The following is a 27,104-nucleotide window of genomic DNA, read 5'->3' as shown; positions in this document are numbered from 1 at the left end:
GGCATTCTTCAGGCAAGAATATTGGAGTGGTTTGCCATTTCCTCCTCCAGGGGATCTTCCTGATCCAGAGATTCAACCCACATCTCCTGCATCACCTGCCTTGCAGGCAGATTCTTTACCACTGAGCCACCACGGAAGAGTGGGTAAACACACAGAGGAGCAATTTGTTTATTCAAGTCAGCAGCTAGGCAGAAATACACACCCGGAGAGAAAGGGTATGGGAGTCCTCTCTAATGAGGAGGGGTGAATTAAAGAGGTGATTTAAATCACTGGTATAGGATAATCCTTCTGGGGCTTCATTTACCTTTGGCCAGTTATCTTGTTTCTTTTTTCGCAACTGACAGGTCCTAGGACCCTCCCCAAGATGCATGCACAATTTTTTGTTAAAATGGATCTTACCACAGATGCCTGTAGGTGCATGTGGTCCCCCATGCACCTACTTATTATGGACCCCCTCTCTTTTTGACTGCCCCTCCCCCAATGAGCATTCCATGGGCAGACAGGGAACTTTTTCTTGACCTCAAGAGTGGTCATCTTATCTCTTTATTCCAGCAGAGCAAAGCTTCTGCCACTAGCTTTGTGCTTGGAGTATCTGGGTGAGAACACAGCCTCAAGCAAACACAACTTTGCTTGGCAAACACCGGCTGTTCAGCCTGGGGGCCCGTCTATCTCCTACCTCAGTCCTGAGCCAGAACTCCATTCAATACTTGGCCTCAATATGCTCCCACTCAAACGGGTAAACTTAATGACACTTCACAACTTTGGGTAGCAATGTTAACTTGCACGCTCTGTCCAACAGCCTTTGTAATATCAGGGTATTCCTCTTCCCCCAAAGTGTGATTCCTCGAATATATGGCCATAGGTCCCTTGGGGAGAATAAAGGAAAAATATCATGTGCACCTGGGGCTTCCCAGCAGTAAAGAACCCACCTGCCAGTGTAGGAAATGTAAGAGACTCAGGTTCAATCCCTGGGTTGGGAAGATCCCCTGGAGGAGGTCACGGCAATCCACTGCAACCCACTCCAGCACTCTTGCCTGGAGAATCCCATGGACAGAGGAGCCTGGTGGGTTACCATCCAGAGGGTCAAGAGTTGGACATGACTGAGGCAACTTAGCTCACATGCACGCACCATGTGCACCCTCTGGGGTGTCTCAGGTCCTTCCTCTTTCTAGCAGTGAGTTCCAAGCCTGAAAGCTGGCTCAAGTCCAGAAACTAGATGCCAGGCACCATATTCTATCCATTCCATTATCTGAGAAATAACATAAAGCCATAAGGCCAGTGGGGAGGAGAACAGACAAGTGAGAGGCCCATCAACAAGGTTGGAAAATTGCCTGGAGGTGACTAGTAAGGTGCAGAGCCCAGCCCCCGTCAGGAACCCCAGCTGACCAGTGTCCAAGCAGCGTTGCAAGCTCAGGTATCATCCAGGCAAATTCAACCCAATGAGTTCAGCAGAGGACTTTCCTTCTGGTGAACTGCAGCACCAGACTCAAGCAGAGCTCTCCTGGGGTAGTACATGGAGAGCTGTCTCTTAGGTGTCCATAAGGAGGGGCTGTGACAAGCGCTAGGCAGAGCTGCAGGGCTCTTATCTAAACAGTTTGAGCATCAGGGCAGAGATGGGCCCTGGAAGCAACCTGCTTGGGTGAGTAACCAGGCAGAGTACAAAGCCCAGGCCTGAGTCAGTACGTGGCCTAGGTGCTCACAGCATCTAAACTTCCTATGGAATCCAAGGCTTTAACCTGGCACCCACAGATCTAACTGAGCAGCAGCACCATTTAATTCCAAGTACCACTGGGGCTGCAGTGCACCCCATCCAGGAAACTGGGAGACAAAGACAAGAAATCAGGCAGCGGAAGCTAACAAAAGGTCTCATCAGCCTGATGAACTAGAAACAACTTAAAACTGAAAAAGACTAGCTGGGCCTCCTGCTTTTTCCCGAACTCTGTCTCCTACTTTGAAACCTCAGATGCTTGAATATTCTCTCCACTCCTCAGAGTTCAGAAGGCAGCTGTGGCTACTGAAAAGCATGGGGAGATGGAAGCAGGGCAAGCTCTGGATGCAATAAGCCATGCCTCTCCCAGTGCATCTGATTTCTTTAAAAAGAGAAACAAAACCCAGTTAGCCAAAAGCAAAAAAAAATAATAAGATTGTCCAGACTGGCCCTGCTGGCTGCTTTTTCTCATAATAACTTTGCAGACATCATATGGTAATATATTCCTCCCTGCAAAGAGGCTGTGGCAAATGTCAGATGATTGATTGTGATGTCCATATTCGAAAGCATGATTCTCCTTATTGGCCGCACTTCAATTCCTCACTCTCTCTTAAGTTCCTGGCTCCGTGGAACTTGAGAGGAAAGCAAAGGCTTTAAAGTCTTGCGGGATCCTTCTCCAGCTGCCTCCACTGTTGACCCCTTCCCTACAGGAACTGGTATGTGGATGAGCCTTCCTGTGGCAGCGAGGTCTGCGTGGTCATGTACCATCAGCCGTCGGCCCCCGCCGGCATCGGGGGCCCTTACATGTTCCAGTGGAATGACGACCGATGTACCATGAAGAACAATTTCATCTGCAAATATTCTGATGGTAATGAATCCTCTCCCAAGTTATGTGACTGCACTCTCAGCCTCCTCTCTCCTTTCATAATCAGTTGCTGGTTCCAAGAATTTGTCACCTAGTCTCTGAGAAAGCTTGCTGCAAATGCCAGCAGTGTTAAACTTTGGGAATTCTTGTAAAGGGAGATGTCCTGATTCCTCCTCGCTGAGGAGTAATTCTAGCAAAGGAGAGGGTATTAGATACTAAGAGATGAAGGAATGAAAGGGTCTAATTTATGGATGATAAGGCAAGAATTATGAGAACTTCAAGAAATAAAAAGCCTTCCAGGTGGACAGTTACAATTCTTATTGCCTCCATATGTGAGGTTGTACACTGTAGGAGCTTGGAATAAGGAAGAAATATGAAAGGAAGCTGGCCATTTTTCTTGCATGTCTTCTGCCAGCCATTTTCTGGGGCTTTAAGGAGACAGGATAATGACCACAGGAGGGAGATGATAAAATATGCTAATTTTACTGACACTGGGCAGATAGCAGTCATTTTGATGAGCAGGCTTAAACCCCTTAGGCCACCCTCTATATATATGCCTTGCAAACTTAACTAGCTTTTTCTTCTAGATCTATTAAAGGTTTTGAATTGGCTACAAGCCTATAATCTCACTGTGCTGGGGTTTCCCAAATTTCTCCATTATGATAGACTGGAATCTAAACATGAAGTGATTCTTTATCTGTTAGTGAAGTTTTTCACCACCCTGAAGCCAACTGCTTGATCTCAGTTCTGCATCTTTTCCTGACAGGAGTAGAATGACTTGTTAGTTACATCTAGTTGGGGACTAAACAATCCTGTCATTTCAAAATTGTTGGAGCTTGACTGTGCCTTTGCTGCTAAAGTTGTTTTTACTCCCTCTTCACCCCGTCAGATGAATTCTTCTCTCCAGAGACCTGGTCTTCCCCACCACAGAGTTGTCTCAGGCAGGGAGGTTGCAAGGATCGAGGCTGACTTGGCAGGGCCCTTTTTTAGAGCAATTAAAGCAAGTGCACTTATGACAAACTGGCTGCCCATCACTTTTGTTCATTATATCCTATTATCGTCATGATTTAAAATTTTGTACCTTAAACATTTTTTGAAATGTGAGATTTTGGCACTTGTTTTCATAGCCTTTTATTTTGGGGTTAGAATCAGTTAGTTTTTTTAAAAGTAATTCTGTTTATTAATTGTGCTGTTGCCTGTATTAGACTGAGTCCTGGCATGGAAAAGATGGCACACTCAAAGGGTTTAATGAGAGGAGTATAATAAAATGATATTTACCAAAGTGTGGACACAGAACATGAGATGGTGAAGTGCCCAGGGACCAGCTACAGCGGGAAGCTATTACTACCCCTAGGCTTCAAGGAGCAAAGGGAGGGGATGGTTTTAGCAGAACCCAGAGAAATCTTGGAGTCATGCAAGAGGAACCACCCAAAAGGAGCTGTAACCAGACAACACAGTACTCTCAAACCACCATGAGGTGGGGAGAGAGGTCTGGGGAATAATACTAGGACCTGTCTCTTCTCCTACCCTCTAATCTCCTGCTTCTGCCTCCCATTGTGTGTGTTAAGTCCAGTCAAGAACCAGAGGACAAGGGAGCCCAGGACACATCCCCAGAGGTCAGCCTCCCGGGACACAGAGAAGGACCAGGAATAGACTGAGCGGGGCATGTGGGCACACGGAAGAAGGCTAACACATTGCCTCGCTGCAGACCACACCCTCCTTCTCAGGACAAGTTCACGGACCTCAGCACACCACGAGGGGACTGGCTTGATCAGACCCTTGCCTCTCTGCAGCCCCAGTTCTCACCACTTTTATTCCATCCCCCAGCCAGTTCCTTTCTGTGTTTTGTGAAGTTCCCCATGATCTCTTAACTGCTGTTTCCACTACTTGGAACATCCTTCCCTCTTTCCCAGTCAACTCATTCTCAGCCTTCAGGTTCAGGTTAAGCATCACTCTCTCATAACAATAGATGGTCCTGGATTGTACCTTTGATGATGACAATAGTAATTTTCTGTAAAGGGCATTTTAGGACAATTGGCATAACTTGAATAAGATCTGTAGATTGGATGATACTATACATATCAATGTTGATATTTTGGTTTCGATAATTGTACTATGGTTATGATAGAGTATGCCCCTCCCGGTCCTGTTTTAAATACACTTTGAGGTGTTTAGGGAATAAAGGGTAACTATGGCTATAGCTTATTCTCCGGAAAAAAGTTATGCATGTGTCTGTATGTGAATATATGTGTGTCTGTGTATATAGAGAGACTTAGATATAGATACATAGATATATAAAGACATATATAAAGAGAGAGACAGAGAGAATAGTTACATAAATGAAATGTGATAAAATGATAACTTTTGGGCGAAGGATACATGGGAATTCTTTGCAGTAGTCTTGCAAATTTTCATAAGTTTTAAATTATTTCCAAATAAGTTTAAAAAAAAATCACTTCCTCTGGGAAGCATTCCAGGGCTTAACCTCAAAACTAGGTTAAGTGTTCCTCCTATGAGGATCATAACACCTCACACACACAGTACATATACTGCCTGTTGACAAGTTTGTCCACTTCACTATGTGGTTGGCATGAAGTCTGGAAATACACGTTTGACCCTACACTTCATGGACTAGGGGAAGGTCACCCAGTATGGCTCCAACATTATGGCACAATATCCTACTATACCAGAGGGCAAGCGACCAGTTGAAAGACAGCATCTAAAATGAAATTTGACAACATGACCACGTAGAGTAGGTGGCATACCAGCCAGATCTGAACACTTGATTCCTTCCAAGGTGGGCTAAAATCATAGACACATTCAGTGGAAATCAGAGACAAATCATCTGAGGCAATGTCACAGACCATTGCATTGCATTGTTGATGGAAAGGCTGCATTAATTTGCCGTGTTCACGGCAGTTTTGCCCAGTGAATTGAACTATGGAGGGACAACAAAATGACTGCATCATTTTCTGTAATGTCATTGAATATATGATGTATTATAATATAGTATCACAAAATTAATATGTATGAATATTCTCCTATAATTCTATATTTTATTGCCATCCCGTAGAGTGTCAGTTCCTTAGAGAGCTGGGGCAGCTTTTGATTTGCTAGTGTATCTAATATCTAGCATGGAGTTTGTCTCCTTGTGATCTGAAATTTTTGTTTGAATTTTTTAAGTTCAAATCCAAGTTCAGCTACTTATTAGCTGTGAGATTTGAGTAAGTTGCTTAATTTCCCTGTACCTGAGTCTCCTTGTGAACAAATTCAGAACAGCACTTACTCACAAGGCTGTTATCAGGATAAATTGTTTGTTTTTATAAAAACATTTAGAACATAAGAATGTTTCTATCATATAGCAGACATTTTTAATAAATAAATGGATTTGCATCACTTCTACACACACACGCACCCACACACACACACACACATGATTAAAATTTCCCTTCTAAATAAAACCTCAGAATAGCTTTGACATCTTGGCCTTTTGTGTGCGTGTTATTCGCTCAGTCATGCCCGACTCTTTGTGACCCCACAGACTGTAACCCACCAGGCTCCTCTGTCCATGAGATTCTCCAGGCAAGAATACTGGAGTGGGTTGCCATTTCCTTCTCCAGGGGATCTTCCCAACCCAGGGATCGAACGCAGGCCACCTGCATTGCAGGCAGATTCTTTACCATCTTAGCCACCAGGGAAGCCCATCCCAGCCTTAGGACTATAAATTCTAAAATTTTGACCTTAAAGACTCTGACTCTATGATCCCAGAGTATCTGATCAGCATAAGAGTCACTGCCAGTACAAAAGACTGATACAATTTATGCCAGAAGTAAAAACATTACTGTAGGTTGTCTGTGGAGCCTGACTATCCGGAGGCTCTTAGAATTATTTTAAATAGCTCAGGTTCTAGATCACAGCTCTGCTTTGGGGCAGGCCATATTCTTCTTGGTCCCCAGCCACCTCCTATGCTTGGAGATCGGTGTTCATTGCTCTAAAACATCCCCAGTAGGAGCTGATAAAATGTCTTGGATTGCTTTAAAACAGTTCAGGGGACCTGCCTGGTTGTCCGATGGCTAAGACTTCATGCTCCCAATGCAGAGGGCCCGGGTTTGATCTCTGGTCAGGGAAACTAGATCCCACATGCCACAACTAAGACCCAGTGCAGCCTAATAGAATAGAATAGAATAAAATATTCAGACCTGGGTTTAGCCAGGGAGGAATAGGGATTATTGTTGAAACCAGATTAGTCATATGTTGATAAGCATTGACACTCCATAGGGGTTCATTATACCAATCTTTCCACTTTTGTGTATATTTGGAAGGTCTCATATTTAAAAGTTTTAATGCTTTTTTTAAAAAGTGTCCAAGTAACACTGGGGAAAGGCTAGTGTTTGTGCAGAAGGGATTCTTTGGGCTTACTAACCAGGTTCTGGAGTCTGATAGCATGAAATGAAGTTTGTTGGAAGATTGAATGAGCAACTAGATGGAAGCTGTGCCCTGGCCAGCTTCACTCAGAGGGTGTGGCGATTTACCTATTACTCTCATTCTTATTCCTTTATGCTGCAGAGAAACCAACAGTTCCTTCTACAAGTACTGGAGGTAAGACTGTCATTGGAGATTTGAGTTCATTTGGGCTGTTTCACAGGTTTAGAACCTCTCCATAGGTTTAGAGTCACATGCTCTTTAGACCAGATGATTCGATGGAAAGACACCAACTCTTTGGATGGGTATAAGTCATGCTGAGACATGGCACATGGTTCATTAATCTCACCCTCGAGGGTTGCCTTTCAACTATGTGAAAAGGAGCAATTACAAATCAGTTTGGGATGTTACTTATCCTTATTGACAATATGAAATGAATAATTCAATCTAATGAGACAAGTGAGTCAAACTGATCATTGTGGTCCTAAAAGTGAGTCACTGGCCCTTTCCCTGTGTTCTGCGGTACTTTATGGGCCTTGATGTCAGCTGCCTGCTGGTTGTGTTCCCACTTGATTCTTGGCAGCAAGAGTCATTCCAGAAAGATCACGAAAAGTAAACCTCTCGGTCAGCAAATTCAGTTCTTCCCTTTCCATGATCATAAACTGCACTAGTCACTTTGCTAGTGCTTTCTGACATCCCCCCCCGCCCCCCCCCCGCCTCCCGCTCCAAAGCTGGTAGGACCTCAGAGAATATCTGGATGTTAATGCCTTTCTCCAGGTTCTGAGTGCATGTGTCTCTCTCCAGGTGAAGAGACAGAGCCAGCAACACCCGTACTTCCAGAAGACACAGAGAAAGAAGATGCCACAGAAACGCTGAAAGAAAGCAAAGGTATACACAGAACTCTCCCAGGGAAAAACAGATAGTGGGGCTCTCCTGATTACAAATCCCCATGGTTACATACCCTGCTTGTTCTCCCCACGGCTACTTAAAAATGAAAACAGACAGGGCACATGTGGCTTTGTAAAAACTGTATTAAATGTTAGATTTGGTCAGTGAAATAAGACAATTGGGGCGATTAGATGAGACAGGAGGTAAAAAGTCTTCAGGAAGACAGTCGGAGACTTGAGAACCTCCCAGAAGTTGTTTGGGTTGGGATGGGGGGAATTGAGAATGAATGTTGAGAAATAAGAGCAGAAAGACCCAGGCCATGATTAGTATTTCTTTACAAGACAAACAGAGGAAATGGATATAGAAGATAAAAGAAAATGGGGTGATAAGCTGGAGTGCTGATGGACTCTGAACCTCAACTCTCACCTTGAGTTTCAAGAGGAAGATCTGGGCTGGTAGCTAGACTTAATAATGTGTTCAAATGTCAAATCAATATAGGATACATCTGAAACTAACATGATATTGTACATCAACTATATTTCAATTAAAACAAAAAAGAAAGCATCTGAGTTTTTGTCACTGGGTAACTTTAAGAAAACAAACACTTAATTTTTCAGTTTAGTTATTTACATAAGAGAAGTAACAGTATTTTTCTCACCTACCTAAGAGCATCCACTGTGTCCATATAATGAAATAGGATATTGAATTGTAATTCATGAACTGTAATTCAGCCATGACACTAGCCACCCCAAATTAACACAGACCATACAGGTTAAGGGCTCAGCCCCCACCCAGACTGCCCTTGCTTCAGATATCAGCCACAAGATCGGGGGTCCCCAGGCCACCTGCACTTCTAATCCACTGACTGCAATTCCAGGGAGCCACATTCAGTAATTCACTAGAACAACTTATAGAACTCAGAAAAACACCATACCCATAACTACATTTTATCTGCGCTTTTCTTTTCAGAAGCTGCCTTGAATCTTGCCTACATCCTAATCCCCAGCATTCTCCTTCTCCTCCTTGTGGTCACCACAGGTGTATGTTGGGTTTGGATCTGTAGAAGGAGGCAAGTAAAACGTTGATCCTGTAAACCTTTGTGTTTTCTGAACTTGGACTTCATTAAAAGGCAAGGCAGCTCCAAGAGAATCTCTTCTGCAGATTTGAGAAGAAATCTTCTGATGGGTTCGGGGCACTCAGAAGTACTAAGCATTTGTACTCAGTTGTAATTAACAGAGTGATCTTACATTCTTTAATTTTTTAGTGTGGAAGATTTTAAATGACTTGAGGGGTGAGACTGCGTTATTCACCTGTGTATCCACACATCACTCAGCAAAGTTTTCTCATGCATGTACATTCTCACTCCAGAAATGTTTTTTTGGGTTAGTAAAGGAGTAAATAGTGAGCCATATGAAAATGATTGTTCCAAAGCCTCCTGGCAAACCTCTGAAACTAAACCACTTCATTCAAAATAAAATAGCCAAATCCTTTTAATTGACTTTTACTTGAATACACAAGTATAAATGGCTACAAAATAGTCTACCTTAAGTAGCTTAGAGCACCTCTGTTAGTGGATCATGGAACCACCATTTTGGAGGTACCCAGAGCTCTTCTCAGCTACATTTTTATTCCCCATCATCATGGTCTATATAGAAGACGGTGGCATTGCCACCTCACAACAGGAAAGCAAAGGTACATTTTAAGGCTTGACTCCCTTTGATGACCAATTTAAGATAAACTAATAAGATTTCAATTAGAACCTATTTCATTTAATAATAATTCCTTAGGGACTTCCCTGGTGGTCCAGCAGTTAAGATTCTGTGCTGCTGTTACAGAGGGTAGGGGTTCAATCCCTGGTCAAGAAACTAAGATCCCACATGCCATGCAGCGTGGCCAAAAGATTAAAAAAATAATAACTTCCTTATAGAATTATTAGAATTAAAGCAGTTAATACATGCAGAGTGAGTATATTATAAGCACTCAAAAGTATCTCTTCCTATAATCATTTTTTTAGTTAATTCCTTTTAATCCAAAATAGCGACAGAATTCAGTTCATAGGAGGTGGTAGGGAGGTTCAAGAAGGAGGGGACATAGGTATACCTATAACTGATTCATGTTGACATATGGCAGAAACCAACACAATATTGTAATGCAATTACCTTCCAATTAAAAATAAATAAATCTAAATTTTAAAAATGTTGATATGGCAAAAAAAAAAACAGAATTCAGTTTAAAAAATTGCTAATATGTTTTCTAACTGCTTACTCTGTGCTTGGTTCTTGATTTCCCTTCCTTATCTACCCATTGAGCAGCTCACCCCAGTCTGGGAATTGTAGCTTTGAAGCTGGAGTCTACTCACGGTTTTAATCGTTTTGTACCACAGACACAAAAATCCTAGCAAAATATTTCCAAAAATGTATGTGAAACAGTAATACATGAGCTTCTTTATTAATGCTTCTTTAGGTATAATTATCATAATATTGAAGCAGAAATGAGCATAAAATATTTTAAGGCATCTTAAACAATAACTGTTATATGAAAATATCTATCATTTCCATTGGTGAGCAAGTCAAAGATACTACTAATTCTACTCAACTTGATTGCCCACATTCAGAGTTGAAGGACAGTTTCCCTTGGAGATGGATTTGTTTTCATGTGGCATTTTTCCCCCCAATGCAGTTCTCTCCATAGACCCTCTGGGGGCTCTGGGGACCCTAGGATCACCAGTTCTGCTCTGTGCTCAGGCCACGGTGAATGACAGCACACTTGCCTCGTTCATTCCTGCCACACCCAAAACCCTGCCCTGAAGGCTGACACAGATGAGAAGTGCGGCGTAGTGACCGCGCAGGGACGACCCTGTCCAGCCTGGACAGGGGCCCGGGGACACTCTCAGGCCCCTTGCCTGCTCAGCCCTGGTTCTCTGTCTTCCTAGGAAACGGGGGCAGCCGGACCCCAGCACTAAGGAGCAGCACCCCACCTGGCCGGCTTCTCAGCCCGGGAACAGCCCGGACCTGGAGGTTTACAACGTCATACGAAAGCAGAGCGAAGCTGATCTGGCCGAGACCCGCCCGGACCTAAAGAACATCTCGTTCAGGGCGCGCTCGGGAGAGGCCACGCCCGACGCCGTGTCCTGTGACTATGAAAACGTGGCCGTGAACCCGTCTGAAAGCGGGTTCGTGACGCTGGGGAGCTTGGAGAGTGGCTTCGTCACCAACGACGTTTACGAGTTCTCCCCGGGCCGAGCGGGGAGGAGCAAGGAGTCCGGATGGGTGGAAAATGAAATATATGGTTATTAGGCTCGAAGGAACCCTGAACTGACAAGAATGGGAAGGGGGAGAGAAGTACTTTTCCTATAAGGGAAACACTCAGAAGGTCTCTGAAAGGTCTCATTCACATCCTGGGGGTGAGCATGAGAAGGTTTGAGCTCCCACTGGAGCCCTGGTTTGGGCTGTGTCACTTAACCCAGCCCCTCGCAGGGCTGGGACCTCTAAGAAGCACCGTACCCAGGGGCGGGCACGTGGTAGAAAATAAATACCTGATTGTTATAACTGACTTTCAAGAGAGAGTGCTTTCCTTGGCGGGGATGCTGTGGAGCTAGGGAAACCAACCTCGGGGTTCTGTTCCTCTTCTTCAGTACAGCGGCAAACATCATTACAAAGACAAAAATCCCAGAAGCTTTTCAAAGCTGAGATATGCTAGCATCGGGCTGGCCTACACATAGCAATTCTTATATCTGTTTTTGTTTTGCTTTGTTTTTTCCCAAAGAATCAAATCAAACCAAAAGCAGGAAGCAGAATGTTAGTCAGTTTGTGTCTACAGTCCTTCCTCTGCCTGTGGCCTCGGGGGACCTTTTTTTCTTTCTCCTGATATCCAAACTTGGCAAAATGTAACTTGGAAACAATTTAGAAACTAAACATGAAGTTTGAATCTAGGCTTAGCTGTGTTCCCAACCCTGATATTGCACACTGTTCTGTTTGTGCATTTGTCTCACGGCAGCCTCAACATAGTATTAGAAATAATGCTAATGATTTTACCTTTTTTTGTTTGGGGGAGCTGACTATCTCAAACACTATAAGACTCAAATGCAGAGAAATGCGGCCTAACACCAGTCATTTACCATGTGAAATTCTGAAGGCCATTATTTAAAACACCAGCAGCATCCTACCATCAGCTTAATGATTTTATTATTTTTGCCATTCCTCGTATATCTTGTTTCTGAATGGTTTGTAACTTTGCTTAACACATGGAACCCCAAACTAGACAGAGTAAACTCGTCTGGGTCAGAGTGGTATTGAATGTAGTGTATTTTAATCAGGGCCAATTTGCCTGACTTGCCAAGGCAGAGAGCAGGGTGGATAACAAAATATCATTCATGCCTGCTTCAGGGATGTGTGTTTGGTGCAGTTAACACTATTTCAAGTAAAAAGAGTGACCCTATCATAACATTTTTAACCAGCCCTACTCCAATGTAAAGTAAAAAGTTTAAAAAAAAAGAGTGACCATATGGTCTGAAGGACTGATCCGTTGTCTAAAACATCGAAGTTCCTACTTTGCATCAAACTTCCTGGCTCTGTGCTGTGTCTCTTTATCCTCACCTGTCCCCCTGTCTTCTGATCCCTACTAGACTGCAAGCTTCATGAAGTTTGGGGTCCAATCCACCCAGCCAGACATGTGCTTCCTGCACCTGAGGCAGTGCCATGAGCAGAGTAAATCATCAGTACTTCTTGGATGGATGAACAGTTCATCTTTCAGAGTGAAGTACAATCCATCTAAATATTTCAGCTTGAAAGTTTGGAGGACATGGTTTTCACACTCCACCTTGGTGTTGGGGGAAGATAACAGTTATTTTAGTTTGGAAAGCACTCCCACTACCTGGGAAGACGGAAGCATAGGGACGAGTAAACAGAAGCTGGTGAAATAACAACTTATTTGGTGGCACTAGTGGTGAAGAATCTGCCTGCCAATGCAGGAGATGCCAGAGACACTGGTTTGATACCTGGGTCTGGAAGATCCCCTGGAGAAGGAAATGGCCACCCACTTCAGTATTCTTACCTGGGGAATCCCATGGACAGAGGAGCCTGAGGGCTACAGTCCATGGGGTCGCAAAGAGTCCAACACAACTGAGCATGTGTGCATGCGTACATACACAGACATGTCACTAAAATTTAAAATGAGGATTCAATCCACAACAAGAGAAGCCGCCACAATGAGAAGCCTGTGCACAGCAATGAAGAGTAACCCTCGCTGCCGCAACCAGAGAAAGCTTCAGCACAGCAATGAAGACACAGTGCAACCAAAAAACTTGTTTTTATTTTTTAAATAATTTCTTTTTTTTTATTAGTTGGAGGCTAATTACTTCACAACATTTCAGTGTATTTTTTAAATAATTTCTTGAATACCTACTACATGCCTGCCACACACAGTGCCAGACATGACACACAGCCAGATGTCAGGCTAAGGCATAGACAAGTTGGTTGGTAATTATGTACATTTCCCAGCCTGGTAACTATAAAGCTCTTTATTTTTTCATGGTATTCATTCATTCCTCTATTCAGAATGTTTTCACATACCTACTTTGTGTCAGGATATATGCTAAGTGCTAGGCATAAAATGGTAAGTAAGACAGACACACGTTCCTCTCATGAAGTTTACATTCTAGTAGGGGACGAAGCTACATCAGAACACGAGTGAGTGAAACAGAATTTGCTATAATGTGATTTTTTTTTTTTTTTTTTTTTTTAGTTGCGTGCAGCTCTCTCTGGTCTCCCTCCTCTTCCCTCCCATCCTGTGCTTGAGCACTTCGGTCCTAAAGCCATTAGGTAAGTCAGAGGAAGGTAGCATCCATGTCCGGGGACATGGGGAGACTTGGTGGCTTAGATCGGAGTGTCAGGCCGGAGCAGGATAAGGAAGAGGTCAGTCCAGAGCAGAAACCTGGCTCAGGTGTGGCCCGAGTGGTAGGACGCCATCCCCACGTGCCGTGGAGCAGCAGGGACAGTGAGCAGTGGGCTACACAGGGAGGTGCAGGAATGAATGAGCAAACGAAGGAAGAAGGGCCCGTTTCTCACCTCAAGAGGAGAGAGTTGCAGATACCAAAAAGAGAAAAACTGGAGTGGGCTTTTGTATTAGATCGAAATACTGGTGTGACTTCATGATTTCCAATGTACTACATATATACACATACGTATATTCTCCAGCTGGATTGTAAATAACATTCTCCACTAAAATACACCAGGGTTCCTTTTTAAAATTGAAGTATAGCTGATTTACAAAAGGGCTCCTTGAAAAAAAATGCCTGATTCCGTGGCCCGAGTAGGAAAAATACTTGATTAGCTTGGGAAAAAAGTTTTTTCAGGAAATCAAAGAAGTATCCAGGAATGAGGGGCCTGTGTCATAGGTCATAGTAGCCAGTTTACAGCAACCAGCATTGCCAAATGTGGGATCATTTAAGCATCAGAATAAGCAGAAGACCACACTGGTATAAAATAATAAATGAATAACATAATAGTGGAGAGCAAACTGCCGAGAGAGGTACCAAATGAAGGCCTAGGAAATAACACACCCAGAGATGGAAAAGCAACAAAGCCAATTCTTCTTTACAGCCTTTTTTTCCTTTGACTAACAGTAAATGGTTAGAAATTACCTTTTTTTTTTTTTTTTGTGCCTCACCACAAGGCATGCAGAAATCTTAGCTCCCCAATCAGGGATCGAACCTGTGCCCTCTGCATTGGGAGTGCAGAGTCTTAACCACTGGATCACCAGGGAAGTTCAATAATTGCTAACTAAAGTTATTTTTGAATTCTGAGTTTGAACAGCAGAATGATATAGTGTCTAGACTGACTCACCAGAGGAAGGGCATCAGGAGAAACCAGTTTTTCAAAATAGGTTTTTCCAAAAACACAAAGCTTTTGAATATGTATTATCACAGGCTAGTCACTCAAGAGTTTTCTGTAATGAGCTATGTATTTTAATTAGCAAAATTTAGAGCCCATCAAGGACTCAAAATTTGTGCTATTCCATTCTTAATTTTTCTCATATGGCTTGTGTTTGATGCGAAGCAATATCAAGCTGAATTCATACTTATTTGGCTGAACTGTTGCAATTACAGAAAAAAGTCAGTGAACATTTCCTGTAAGGCAAGTCGCAGAGTCAGACACGACTTAGCAACTGAACAACTTTTGCTATTGAGTTAGAAGCCGCTTTAATTGTTTCCGCCACCAGATGGCAGTGTTAGGATATCATAGAAATTCTACTTACTGCTAGCATTTATTGGTTTCTGACAAGTAATTTCTGAAACAATAAGGGAAAGGGTGAGGGTAACATTACCTCCCTAAAATTGTTGTGAGAATAAAATCACAAATATATGCAAATCATGGACATATGTTAGTGTGTTGAATTGTGTCCACCAAAGTCCATATGTTGAAGTCCTAGTCCCCACTGCCTCACACTGTGACCCTATTTGGAGATGGAGTCATTGCAGACATAATTAGTTCACACGAATGAAGTTACTCAGGTGGACTCTAATCTAATATGGTCCGTGTCGTACGAAGGGGACACTTGGACACAGACATTCACAGAGGGGGGCTGTCATGTGAAGAGGAAGGCAGACCTGGGGTGATGCTTCTACAAGCCAAGGACCACCAGAGACGGCCAGCAACCACCAGGAGCTAGGGCAGAGGCAGGGAACACATCCTGCCTCACAGCCCTCAGAAACCAAGCCTGCCAACACCTTGATCTCAGGCTTGCAGCCTCCAGAACTGGGAGACAATACTTTCCTGTTGTTTAAGCCTCCCGGTCGGTGGCACTTTGATACAGCAGCCCCAGGAAATGAACAGCATGTGAAAAAGGACTCATGCATATTAGCTGTTAGGAGCACTGACACCTTCTAATATAATTGTATGAGCCAGCAAGACTGTTTCTGCTATAAAGTACATTTTCCAGGTGCCATGGATTTATTGACCATATCCTACACACACACACACACACACACACACACACACACACACCCCACCCAAGTCAAGACATTCTATGGAGAAAGAGAGAGCAGGGAGGGGAGTTTCAGTGAAACACTGGAGGACAGCTGCTAACAATGAGATATGCAAGGTCTTCATTCTCTGAGGAAGCTCACACAGAGGCCACATGACCCCTTGGGAGGGTCAGGATTTGGAGCTCTATGGTTTTGAGACTCTCAGGCATGCGCTATAAAGGTGTTAGTTCTTCATACCAGAGAGGGCCTCCCTCTGCTGGTTGGAGAGTTGAATCTAATAATTGTAGCATCCCTCTTCATCTCAGGCCACGAATTTTGGTCATTTCCCTTTATTCTCTAAAAGCTGGGAAAGGTAAAGGGGCAAAGAAGCTTGGTGGTAGTTTTGTTTTGTTTGCTTTTGTCAAGATCTAGAATCTCTAAAACCCAATTTTATTAAAGATTGAGATCAGTTAGGTGGTATGAAGGCTGAAGAACTGCCCCTGAGCCCCCTGTCCACATGTGTCCTCAATATTTCACCCCAAGCCCTACCCCACAGACAGTGAATAAGAGAGTCTTGAATGTGGTTTCCCTGGTGGCTCAGTGGTAAAGAATCTGCCTGCCAATGCAGGAGACACAGGCTTGATCCCTAATCCGGCAAGATCCCACGTGCCCCAGAGCACTCAACCCATGCGCCACAGCTATTGAGGCTGTCCTGAAGGGCCCAGGAGCCGGAACCACTGAAGCCTGCATGCCCCAGAGTCTGCGCTTTGCAGCGAAAGGAGCCGTTGCAATGGGAAGCCTGTGCACTAGAACCAGAGAGTAGCCCACACTCGACGCAACTAGAGAAAAGCCCGAAGAGCAGCAAAGACCCAATACACCCCAAAATAATTTAATTTCATTTAACTTTTAAAATAGTGGTTTTTTTTTAAAGAGTCTTGAATAAAGTGAACTGGAATAGGCAGCACAGCAGGTTGCCACACTTGAAACACACCCCAAATCATCCCTTCCTCAGGCTCAGAGAAGGGACGTGGCCCCGATGGATGGGCTGGGAGGCTGTCAGCCGTTAGGGGAGCTTGGCGCTGCCTTTTGTGTGTGTGTGTGTGTGTGATAAAGAGAGCATAGTGAATATTTCCTCTGAGGTAATGGGTTGGATTGGAATTTTAACTAAAAGGAACTGTGAGGACCTTGTTTGGTTACTGAAATGAGCCAACCAAGCAGAAAAGTATCTTGAGACAACTGAAAGCCAAGGAGGGTCCGGATTCTAGATCTGCAAAGATATGACACTGAGTCTTCTCCATCCCACGACCTCTATACATATTAGCTCTTTCCTCTCCCTAAAAAACACCTTCTACCCCACTCAATTTTGTCTAGTTAACTCTATGTCTTTTAAGACTCTATCATCAAGAATACATTTTCCACAAGGCCTTCTCTGATTTCTGTACTGTCTTAATTACATGGAATAGCACAGAGTCAGGAACTTTATATGTTCACCTCGGCATTCCCAGCACCTAGTTCAATGCCTGGCTCATAACTTGGCTTCCTGATTGGGTCGAAAGTACCTTGGGATCACAATATTTATCTGATTGATTTTTATTTCTTTCCAGAGTGCCAAGAATAAAGTCTTGTACACAGTAGGAGATCAATAAATACTTGTTAAACATACAGATCACAAAATGTAATAAGTTTGTTCTTTCTTTTTGTATTTCAAGGGAAAATATAATAAATAATCATGATACCAAGCCAAACAAATCCAAAGAAACCTCCAGGAAACAAAAATGAGCAAATGTGCCAAGAGGTTTTACAGAGTAAGTCCATATGGGATTTTAAAAAACAGCACAAGTGCTGTAGGACTTTATTGTGAATTGAATCTGCCAATATCAGTGCTGAAGAAGCCAGTCCTAAAGCCAACTACCAGCATTTGTTTCCCAAACACTGATTAAAACAAATATTTTTCAGTTGCCATAGCTTTGGGATATATTTTTGACAAGCACACTGAACACAGAAAATAATATGGAAACTCTGGCTCCTTTCATTTTTGTTTGACATTAAAGAACCTAACCTCACTAGTGAGGCTAGAAAACACCAGTTTCACAACCACAAAGATAACTTTCCTTGGATCCAGGATGCCAACTCCGGTGCCATCGTCATGATGATCTGTCATTTCTACCAGCAGCATGTGCTTTACAATTGAACACAGCTTCCAAGTAGCCTTCAAGTTTGGAAACTAGCTAAAATTAGACTCAGTCCTGTGTCTCTGCATGAAAGCACCGACAATCTCTCTTTAATATGGTGTATAGCCCTTCTGCCCAGTTTTAACTTTTATTATGAAAATCTAAGAGCATATACAGGGTGTCCCTGGTGGCTCAGGTGATAAAGAATCTGCCTGCAATGCAGGAGACCCAGGTTTGATCCCTGGGTTGGGAAGATCCCCTGGAGAAGGAAATGGCAACCTACTCCAGTATTCTTACCTGGGAAATCCCATGGACAGAGGAGCCTGGTGGACTACAGTCCAAGGGGTTGCACAGAATCAGACACAACTTAGTGACTAACACTTCAAGAGCATATACCAAATCAGGGAGAATTCATTTGCCCAGCTTCAACAGTTACCAATTATGAAAGGAGAACTCAAGACATAGAACCCTTAAAGAAAGACTTTTTGCTTTCACTTTTTAGCAAGGGAGACGATATTTCATAACAAATGTGTTCTACAAGCGAAGAACATAGTAGATATCTAGATTAAAAATGAGAAGTTACCAAGATTACTATCAGTTTGTATCATATTGCAAGGGTCGTCGCTGATCTGTGGATATCAATATTGCAAAAATCAGGAATAAAGTTGTTTGCATTAGGCTCTGAGCAGCTTACAAGAAGGGCTTACTTAGGTCTGCATTTAGAGGCTAGTATTAGGATATTCTGCCTTTTTTTTAGTTTAAGAATGCCAAGTATTTGGGGTTTCCTTTTTGATTTATTTGGGGGTGAGTTTGTGACTGTGGTACATGATGTGCTAAGTCAAGAGACCAGCAGGACAAGTATTACTCCTGCTTGCTTGGCAAGTTCCTGCCCCTGAAGCATAAATTTGAGCATTCAGGTTTGTTCAGTGATTTTCTGATTCGTGTCATTAACTTGGTGGATTTTTCCTATTTGGCCAGTTTAATTTATATTGGAGTCATAAGAGGTGTGAGGCTTCCCAAGTGGCCCAGTGGTAAAGAATCTACCTGCCTGTACAAGGAGGCATAGGAAATAGGGATTCTATCCCTGGGTCAGGAAGATTGCCTGGAGGAGGAAAGAGCAACCCACTCCAGCATTCCTGCCTGGAGAATCCCATGGACAGGAGGCTGATGGGCTACAGTTCATAGGGTTGCAAAGAGCCGGACATAGCTGAGCACACCCAGCACACAAGAGGTGTTGATTAGTATGAAAAGGTTTCCTTATTGTATGGTTCAAAGGAACGAAAGCCTTGTGGTGAATTAACGTCTGCATAGAGGCTTCACACGTCCCTGGTGGCTCAAGCGGTAAAAGCCTCTGCCTACAATGCAGGAGACCTGGGTTCGATCCCTGGGTTGGGAAGAGCCCCTGGAGAAGGGAAAGGCTACCCACTCTGGTATTCTGGCCTAGAGAATTCCATGGACTGTACAGTCCATGGGGTCGCAAAGAGTGGGACACAACTGAGTGACTTTCACTTTCTCTTTCTCTTGTTGCAGAGCACAGGCTCTAGAACAAGGACTTCAGCAGCTGTGGCGCATAGGCTTAGCTACCCCGAGGCTTGTGGAATCCTCCCAGATCAGGGATCAAACTCGTGTCCCCTGTATTGGCAGATAGATTCTTAAGCACTGGACCACCAAGGAAGTCCAGGAGGTAACATTCTTTATTAACCATAAGGCTGAGATTCCACTCATGATAGAGCATGAGCAAGGAAAATTTTCTGGAAAGATTCTGTGGCATCTTTTCCAAATATTCCAGAGCAGTCCTTGTTTCTTAGTAGTGAGCCTACCATACCTAATTAAATGAGATTTGGTTTTGAATGTGACATTTCTGTTACAAATTTTTATCAAATCCCCAAGGGAAAAGGGTAGATCTGTTCTGAACCTGTGTAAATAATGACATCGTCATGAAAAAGTAAAGTAAAAGTAAGTGGCACTTTGTATAATAATCATTGTTCTGTGTAGTTTTACAGACAAAGCCATCAGTATGTGTTACTATTTTCCTCAGAATCACTTTTTTTAGTTATTATTTTGCAACTTATACAAATATGAAATCATTACGTTGTACTCCAAAACTAAGAGAATGTTATACATCAATTATATTTCAATCTTTTACATAAATAAAATAAAATGCTGTAACTTGAAAAAATATTTTACTTTTTTTTTGAAAAAATATTTTTCTTAGATTTTCCTCTTGATTTATTTTTATATTATCCATTTTCTAAGATATTTTATAGATTTTTTTCTGAACTCTGGAAGACCAATGGCAGTAAAACATCCCTTAAAAATGTTTTGTTCTACTTTGAACAGAGTTAACTTGTTAAATCAAAAATTAGTGATAAATCAGGAAAAAAGGGATGTTCTTATTTGCCCAACAGAAAATAGAACACTATCCACAAGCAAGCTTTTCGTCTTAATTTTCTTCCATCCTAGATGGAGAAGACTCTAGAGAGTCCTTTGGACAGCAAGGAGATCAAACCAGTAAACCCTAAAGAAAAGCAGTCCTGAATATTCATTAGAAGGACTGATGCTGAAGCTGAAGCTCAAGTATTTTAGCCACCTGATTCGAAGAGCCAACTCATTGGAAAAGACCCTGATGCTGGGAAAGATTGAAGGCAGGAGGAGAAGTTGGTGACAGAGGATGAGATGGCTGGATGGCATCACCGACTCAATGGAAATGAGGTTGAGGAAACTCCGGAAGATGGTGAAGGACAGGGAATCCTGGCATGCTGCAGTCTGTGGGATCACAAAGAGTCAAACACAATGACCAGTGAAGAGAGACTAGATAATTAATTTTTTATTTTATAATCTTAGTGTATAATTGGTCAACTACTGTCACAAAATCATCTGTTCTCAAACTAAAAAAAAAAAAAAATCCTGGAAATCCTCAGTCATCATTTAATCACACACTTGGTGACATCAGAATGGAAAGCCTATACCTGTGAATCTATTCCATTTAGTATCAATAGTGAAGAGTATAGCTGCAGGCCTTTCTTGAGGTTATGATTCTTTCAATGTTTCTCCCAGAAGATTCCATCACTGGTCTATAGCATAATAACAGGGGTATTTAGACAACTGTTAAGGAAAGAGGAAAACACCTCTTCATGACAGGACTGAATGGCCTGGATTAAAGTACTATAATAACTAACAGTATCTGCAAGAAGGCCAGTGAGACATAACTCATAAATATTTTATAGGGATTTAATCAACAATCACCCTGAGAGTAGTAATAGTATGGACAAGTAGGGCACTCACAGATCTCCAGGGCTCTTTAATTTATCCCATGAAGTGTGTTTTAAAATAGATAAAAAGCTGTGAATAAATTTTGTTGACAGTTATCATGCTGGTCTTTTCACATGAGCATGAGTATGCACTATCCATCCTGAAGACATAAGATTGCTGAAACATGTTCATTTTACTCTAACATAGCATTATAACGTACATGTACAGTAAGCAAAAACAAGACCTGGAGCTGACTGTGACTCAGATCATGAGCTCCTTCTTGCAAAATTTAGGCTTAAATTGAAGTAAGTAGGGAAAACCACTAGGCCATTCAGGTATGACCTAAATCAAATCCCTTACGATTATAGAGTGGAGATGACAAATAGATTCAAGGGATTAGATCTGGTAGACATAGTGCCTGAAGAATTATGGATGGAGGTTCATAACATTATATAAGAGGCAGTGACCAAAACCACCCCAAAGAAAAAGAAATACAAGAAAGGCAAAGTGATTGTCTGAGGAGGCTTTAAAAATAGCTGAGGAAAGAAGAGAAGAGAAAGGCAAGAAAGAAATGGAAACATATCCAACTAAATGCAGAGTTCCAGAGAATAGCAAAGACAGAGAAGAAGGCCTTCTTAAACGAACAATGCAAAGAAACAGAGGAAAACAACAGAAGGGGAAAGACTAGAGATCCTTTCAAGAAAATTGGAAATATCAAAGGAACATTTCATGCAAGGATAGGCAGGATAAAGGAGAGAAATAGTAAGGACCTAACAGAAGCAGCAAAGACATTACTTTGCCAACAAAGGTCCGTCTGGTCAAGGCTATGGTTTTTCCAGGGGTCATGTATAGATGTGAGAGTTGGACGGTGAAGATAGCTGAGCGCCGAAAAATTGATGCTTTTGAAATGTAGTGTTGGAGAAGACTCTTGAGAGCCCCTTGGACTGCAAGGAGATCCAACCAGTCCATCCTAAAGGAGATCAGTCCTGGGTGTTCATTGAAAGGACTGATGCTGAAGCTGAAACTCCAGTACTTTGGCGACCTGATGTGAAGAGCTGACTCATTGGAAAAGACCCTGATGCTGGGAGGGATTGGGGGCAGGAGGAGAAGGGGACGACAGAGGATGAGATGGCTGGATGGCATCACTGACCCGATGGACATGGGTTTGAGTAAACTCCGGGAGTTGGTGATGGACAGGGAGGCCTGGCGTGCTGTGATTCATGGGGTCACAAAGAGTTGGACATGACTGAGCGACTGAACTGAACAGAAGGAGCAGAGGCTAAGAAGAGGCGGCAAGAATACACAGAGGAACTATACGAGAAAGGTCTTAACGACCTGGATAACCACGATGATGTAGTCTCTCACCTAGACCTGGACATGTTGTAGTGTGAAGTCAAGTGGGCCTGAGGAAGCATTGAAAATGAAAGTGAAGTCGCTCAGTCATGTCCAACTCCCTGCGACCCCATGGGCTGTAGCCCGCCAGGCTCCTCTGTCCATGGGATTCTCCAGGCAAGAACACTGGAGTGGGTTGCCATTTCCTTCTCCAGGGGATCTTCCTGACCCAGGGATCAAACCTTGGTCTCCAGCATTGCAGGCAGACTCTTTACCATCTGAGCCACCAGAGGAAGCATTACTACAAGCAAAACTAATGGAGGTGACGGAATTTCAGCTAAGCTGTTTAAAATCCTAAAAGGTGATGCTGTTAAAATGCTACACATACTATGTCAGCAAGTTTGAAAAACTTAGCTATGCCCACAGAACTGGAAAAGGTCATTTTTCATTCTAATCCCAAAGAAAAGCAATGCCAAAGAATGTTCAAACTACCATACAGTTGCACTTATTTCACATGCTAGCAAGATTATGCTCAAAATCCTTCAAGCTAGGCTTCAGCAGTATTTAAACCAAGAATTCCCATGTACAAGCTAGGTTTTGAAGAGGTAGAAGAACCAGGGAACAAATTGACAACATTCGTTGGATCATAGAGAAAGCAAGGAAGTTCCAAAAAATATCTACTTCTGCTTCATTGACTATACTAAAGCCTTTGACTGTGTGGATAACAGCAAACTGAAGAAAATTCTGAAAGAGATGGTAATACCAGACCGCCTTACCTGCCTCCTGAGAAACTTGTATGTGGGTCAAGAAGCAACAGTTAGAACTGGCATCGAACAACTGACTGGTTCAAAATTGGGAAAGGCTCTATATTGTCACCCTGCTTATTTAACTACTATGCAGAGTACATCATGTGAAACGCTGGGCTGGAGGATGCACAGGCTGGAATCAAGATTGCTGGGAGAAATATCAACAACCTCAGATATGCAGATAATACTACTCTAATGGAGAAAGAGAAGAGAAACTAAAGAGCCTCTTAACGAGAGGGAAAGAGGAGAGTGAAAAAGCTGGATTGAAACTCAACATCAAAAAAACTAAGATCATGGCATCAGGCCCCATCACTTCAGAGCAAATACATGGGGAAAACGTGTAAACAGTGACAGGTTTTATTTTCTTGGGCTCCAAAATCACTGCAGACAGTGACTGCAGCTATGAAATTAAAAGACGCCTGCTCCTTGGAAGGAAATATGACAGACCTAGACAGTGTATTAAAAGTCAGAAACATCACTTTGCCAACAAAGGTCCGTCTAGTCAACACTGTGGTTTTTCCAGTAGTCATGTATGGATGTGAGAGTTGGACCATAAAGCAGGTTGAGTGCCAAAGAATCGATGCTTTTGAATTGTGGTGCTGGAGAAGACTCTTGAGAGTCCCTAGGACTGCAAGGAGATCAGACCTGTCAATCCTAAAGGAAATCAACCCTAAACATTCATTGGAAGGACAGATGCTAAAGCTGAAGCTCTAATACTCCGGCCACCTGATGTGAAGAGCCAACTCATTAGAAAAGACCCTGATGCTGGGAGAGATGGAGAGCAGGAGAAGGGGGCATCAGAGGATGAGGTGATTGGATGGCATCACCAACCCAATGGACACGAATTTGATCAAACTCTGGAGGATAGTGAAGGACAGGCAAGCCAGGCACTGCTGTAGTCCATGGGGTCGCAAACAGTCAGACATGACCTAGGGACTGAACAACAAGGGTTCTTTTGAAGTGAAAGTTGCTCAGTCATGTTCGACTCTTTGCAACCTCATGGACTATACAATCCATGGAATTCTGCAGGCCAGAATACTGGAGTGGGTAGCCTTTCCCTTCTCCAGGAGATCTTCCCAACCCAAAGATCAAATCCAGGTCTCCCACATTGCAGGCAGATTCTTTACCAGCTGAACCACAAGGAAAGCCCTGGGAATCAGGAAACTTGGAATTGAAGCCAGAAGTGAGAGGTGTCTTAAGGACAGCTGAAAGGTACAGATTAGGAGTTAGCCGCACCCCCTTTGCGAGGTCTGTGCTGAGTTCTCGGTTTCTCTGAGACACTACGACATCCTAAGTGATCCGTTCTCCTTTCTGTTCCTCTCTGCTCTGTTTTTCTCAGTTCTGCAACATGAGAGCGGTAACCCTAGGGAGAAGAGTTGGGAAAAAACAAGCACATTAGGAGTTAAGTGGCTTCACCCCATCTCTGCCTTGGTACTAAGTAATTGTGAAAAGCTCGGCACAAATTCACTGAACTTTGCTCGGCCCCTCTTTCCTCATTTATAAATGAGAGTTTTGGTCTCTGCATGATCCCTAAGTTTCCCTCTAATTCTAATGTTTTGGGTTATTTTTGAGCACTTTCCTGCAAGGTTTTCCTTTCCCCCTGAAGAGTAAATGGAAGCACTACTTGCCCACCTTCAGTAGAAGACATTCACTCCGCTGTTCTTCCAAAGCACCGTATCCTCCCTCCTTCTGCCAATAGCCAGGCAGCCTCACACTAGGTTGGCTAAAGTAGGGCCTTCTCAGCAGAGTAGAAGAGTTCAACTAGCCAACCCCCTTAGGAAGAGAATTAATGATCTGGTCTCATCTGTGCCACACACAAAAACAAGCTATCAAGCTGGTGACATGCTGTAATTCCTCGGTCCTCTTCAAATGAAGGATTTTAAGAGAATTTTGTCAATCCCTCCCCAGGCATATTCACCTTGTCCAACCATCAATTATTATCCCTTTCACTGCTTCTTAAACCTTTCCACTGAAAATGCACATAGCAACACACACACACGTGTGTGCACACACATGCACACGTGAGCACATATGTGTGCACACACAGCAGCATGCGCATATGCACACATGCACACACACGAGTGCACACATATGCACACATATGCTTGCGCACACACACATGCACGTGCGCGCGCACACACACGTGTGCAAACACACAGCCCTGGGAAAATGGCCCAACACAATCTTTAGGAAATAAACATTCTCTAAAGTCCTGTGTCTATCTTACTTGTTTAAATCTCACACCTACTCTGTTTTTCATATATAAATAAAACCTAAAAGGGAAATTTTGTATTCCTGAAGATATAGTCTATTTAAGCAAGACTTTAAGAAAACTCTCCCCCCTCCTCAATCATGGAACATCTCTCACATTTCCATTTGGAAAAACTCCACTTGAGAAAATTGTATAGTAGATTTTTGCTCTGAGGCAGAATTCGAACTCTTGAAGGTGATTTATTATTTTTCAGTTTGCATTTTTTCTACTCCATCAGTCAATATTTTTGAAGCATCTATTATTTTTCTTGCTCTCATTTTAGTAAAGTCACTAAGCTGTTACAATGAAGATATTCACAAGATTTGTGCTTTCATGACAATAATGACATAAAAGTAAAATGTGTGTTCAAACTGTATTAAATGTTATTTTATTTTCACTATAAATGTAAACTAAAATAACTAAGAATAAAAATGTAGAATTATTTTTCATATATTATCAAACAAGTTACATCTCTTCTAAAATATTCAAAAGCATCTATTAAAATGAAAACATAAATTAAAAAGAATAAATGCCAACTTTTCTGGGAGGCATGTGCAATGTCTTAGCTGCTGAACCAAGTGGAACCCATGCCCTTGGCAGTGAGAGCACAAAGTCATAACTACCGGACTGCAAGGGAATATCCAATGTCAACGTTTTAAATCAAATATTTTAAATGTAATATTTGAAAATGTACTTAAATTTTACTAAGTGGTTTATAAAATGATTCTTCATTCAGAATTTATTGCCCTTCTAGTTGCCAAGGCAAATTATTGATATCATGCTTCATAAATGTTTTAGTTGGACCTTCACATATACAATTTAAGAGGGATATAAATCACATAACGTTGCAAAATATTTCTCAGCCACCATGTGCAATAGTTGTGAAATCACCCCAAATCTGTGAACACAAAAGAAGTAAGACACGTGTACACTTAGCAGTATTAGAGACCAATAATTGAACAGAAGAACTGTACAAAAAAGATCTTCACGACCCAGATAATCACGATGGTGTGATCACTCACCTAGAGCCAGACATCCTGGAATGTGAAGTCAAGTGAACCTTAGGAAACATCACTACAAACAAAGCTAGTGGAGGTGATGGAATTCCAGTTGAGCTATTTCAAATCCTGAAAGGTGATGCTGGGAAAGTGCTGCACTCAATATGCCAGCAAATTTGGAAAATTCAGCAGTGGCCACAGGACTGGAAAAGGTCAGTTTTCATTCCAATCCCAAAGAAAGGCAATCCCAAAGAATGCTCAAACTACCACACAATTGCACTCATCTCACACGCTTGTAAAGTAATGCTCAAAATTCTCCAAGCCAGGCTTCAGCAATACGTGAACCGTGAACGTCCAGATGTTCAAGCTGGTTTTAGAAAAGGCAGAGGAACCAGAGATCAAATTGCCAAAATCCGCTGGGTCATCGAAAAAGCAAGAGAGTTCCAGA

The 27,104-nt window shown here is 42.6% G+C and overlaps 1 protein-coding gene across 4 annotated transcripts in view; it reads left to right on the top strand.

Annotated features, from left to right (window-relative positions):
* Positions 1-22,105, top strand: part of LAYN (layilin) — a 33,333-nt gene extending 11,228 nt beyond the window's left edge. The window contains exons 3-9 of one of the 4 annotated variants that reach the window (XM_065945159.1): positions 2,419-2,576; positions 7,140-7,172; positions 7,800-7,883; positions 8,853-8,952; positions 10,816-11,055; positions 13,626-13,702; positions 20,481-22,105. In XM_065945159.1, coding sequence (XP_065801231.1) covers positions 2,419-2,576; positions 7,140-7,172; positions 7,800-7,883; positions 8,853-8,952; positions 10,816-11,055; positions 13,626-13,702; positions 20,481-20,539 — 751 coding nt within the window. In that variant the 3' untranslated portion in view covers positions 20,540-22,105. Of the gene's footprint in view, positions 1-2,418; positions 2,577-7,139; positions 7,173-7,799; positions 7,884-8,852; positions 8,953-10,815; positions 11,431-13,625; positions 13,703-17,555; positions 17,582-20,480 lie in introns of those variants that run through there. The other 3 variants (XM_065945163.1, XM_065945162.1, XM_065945161.1) reach the window with 3 other exon arrangements.
* Positions 22,106-27,104: the final 4,999 nt, after the last annotated feature.

This window comes from Muntiacus reevesi, chromosome 9 (genome assembly GCF_963930625.1).
Source record: "Muntiacus reevesi chromosome 9, mMunRee1.1, whole genome shotgun sequence".
In the NCBI taxonomy this organism is placed as follows: domain Eukaryota; kingdom Metazoa; phylum Chordata; class Mammalia; order Artiodactyla; family Cervidae; genus Muntiacus; species Muntiacus reevesi.
The sequence above is the reverse complement of the archived record's forward strand: the minus strand, read 5'-3'. Positions and strand labels throughout refer to the sequence as shown.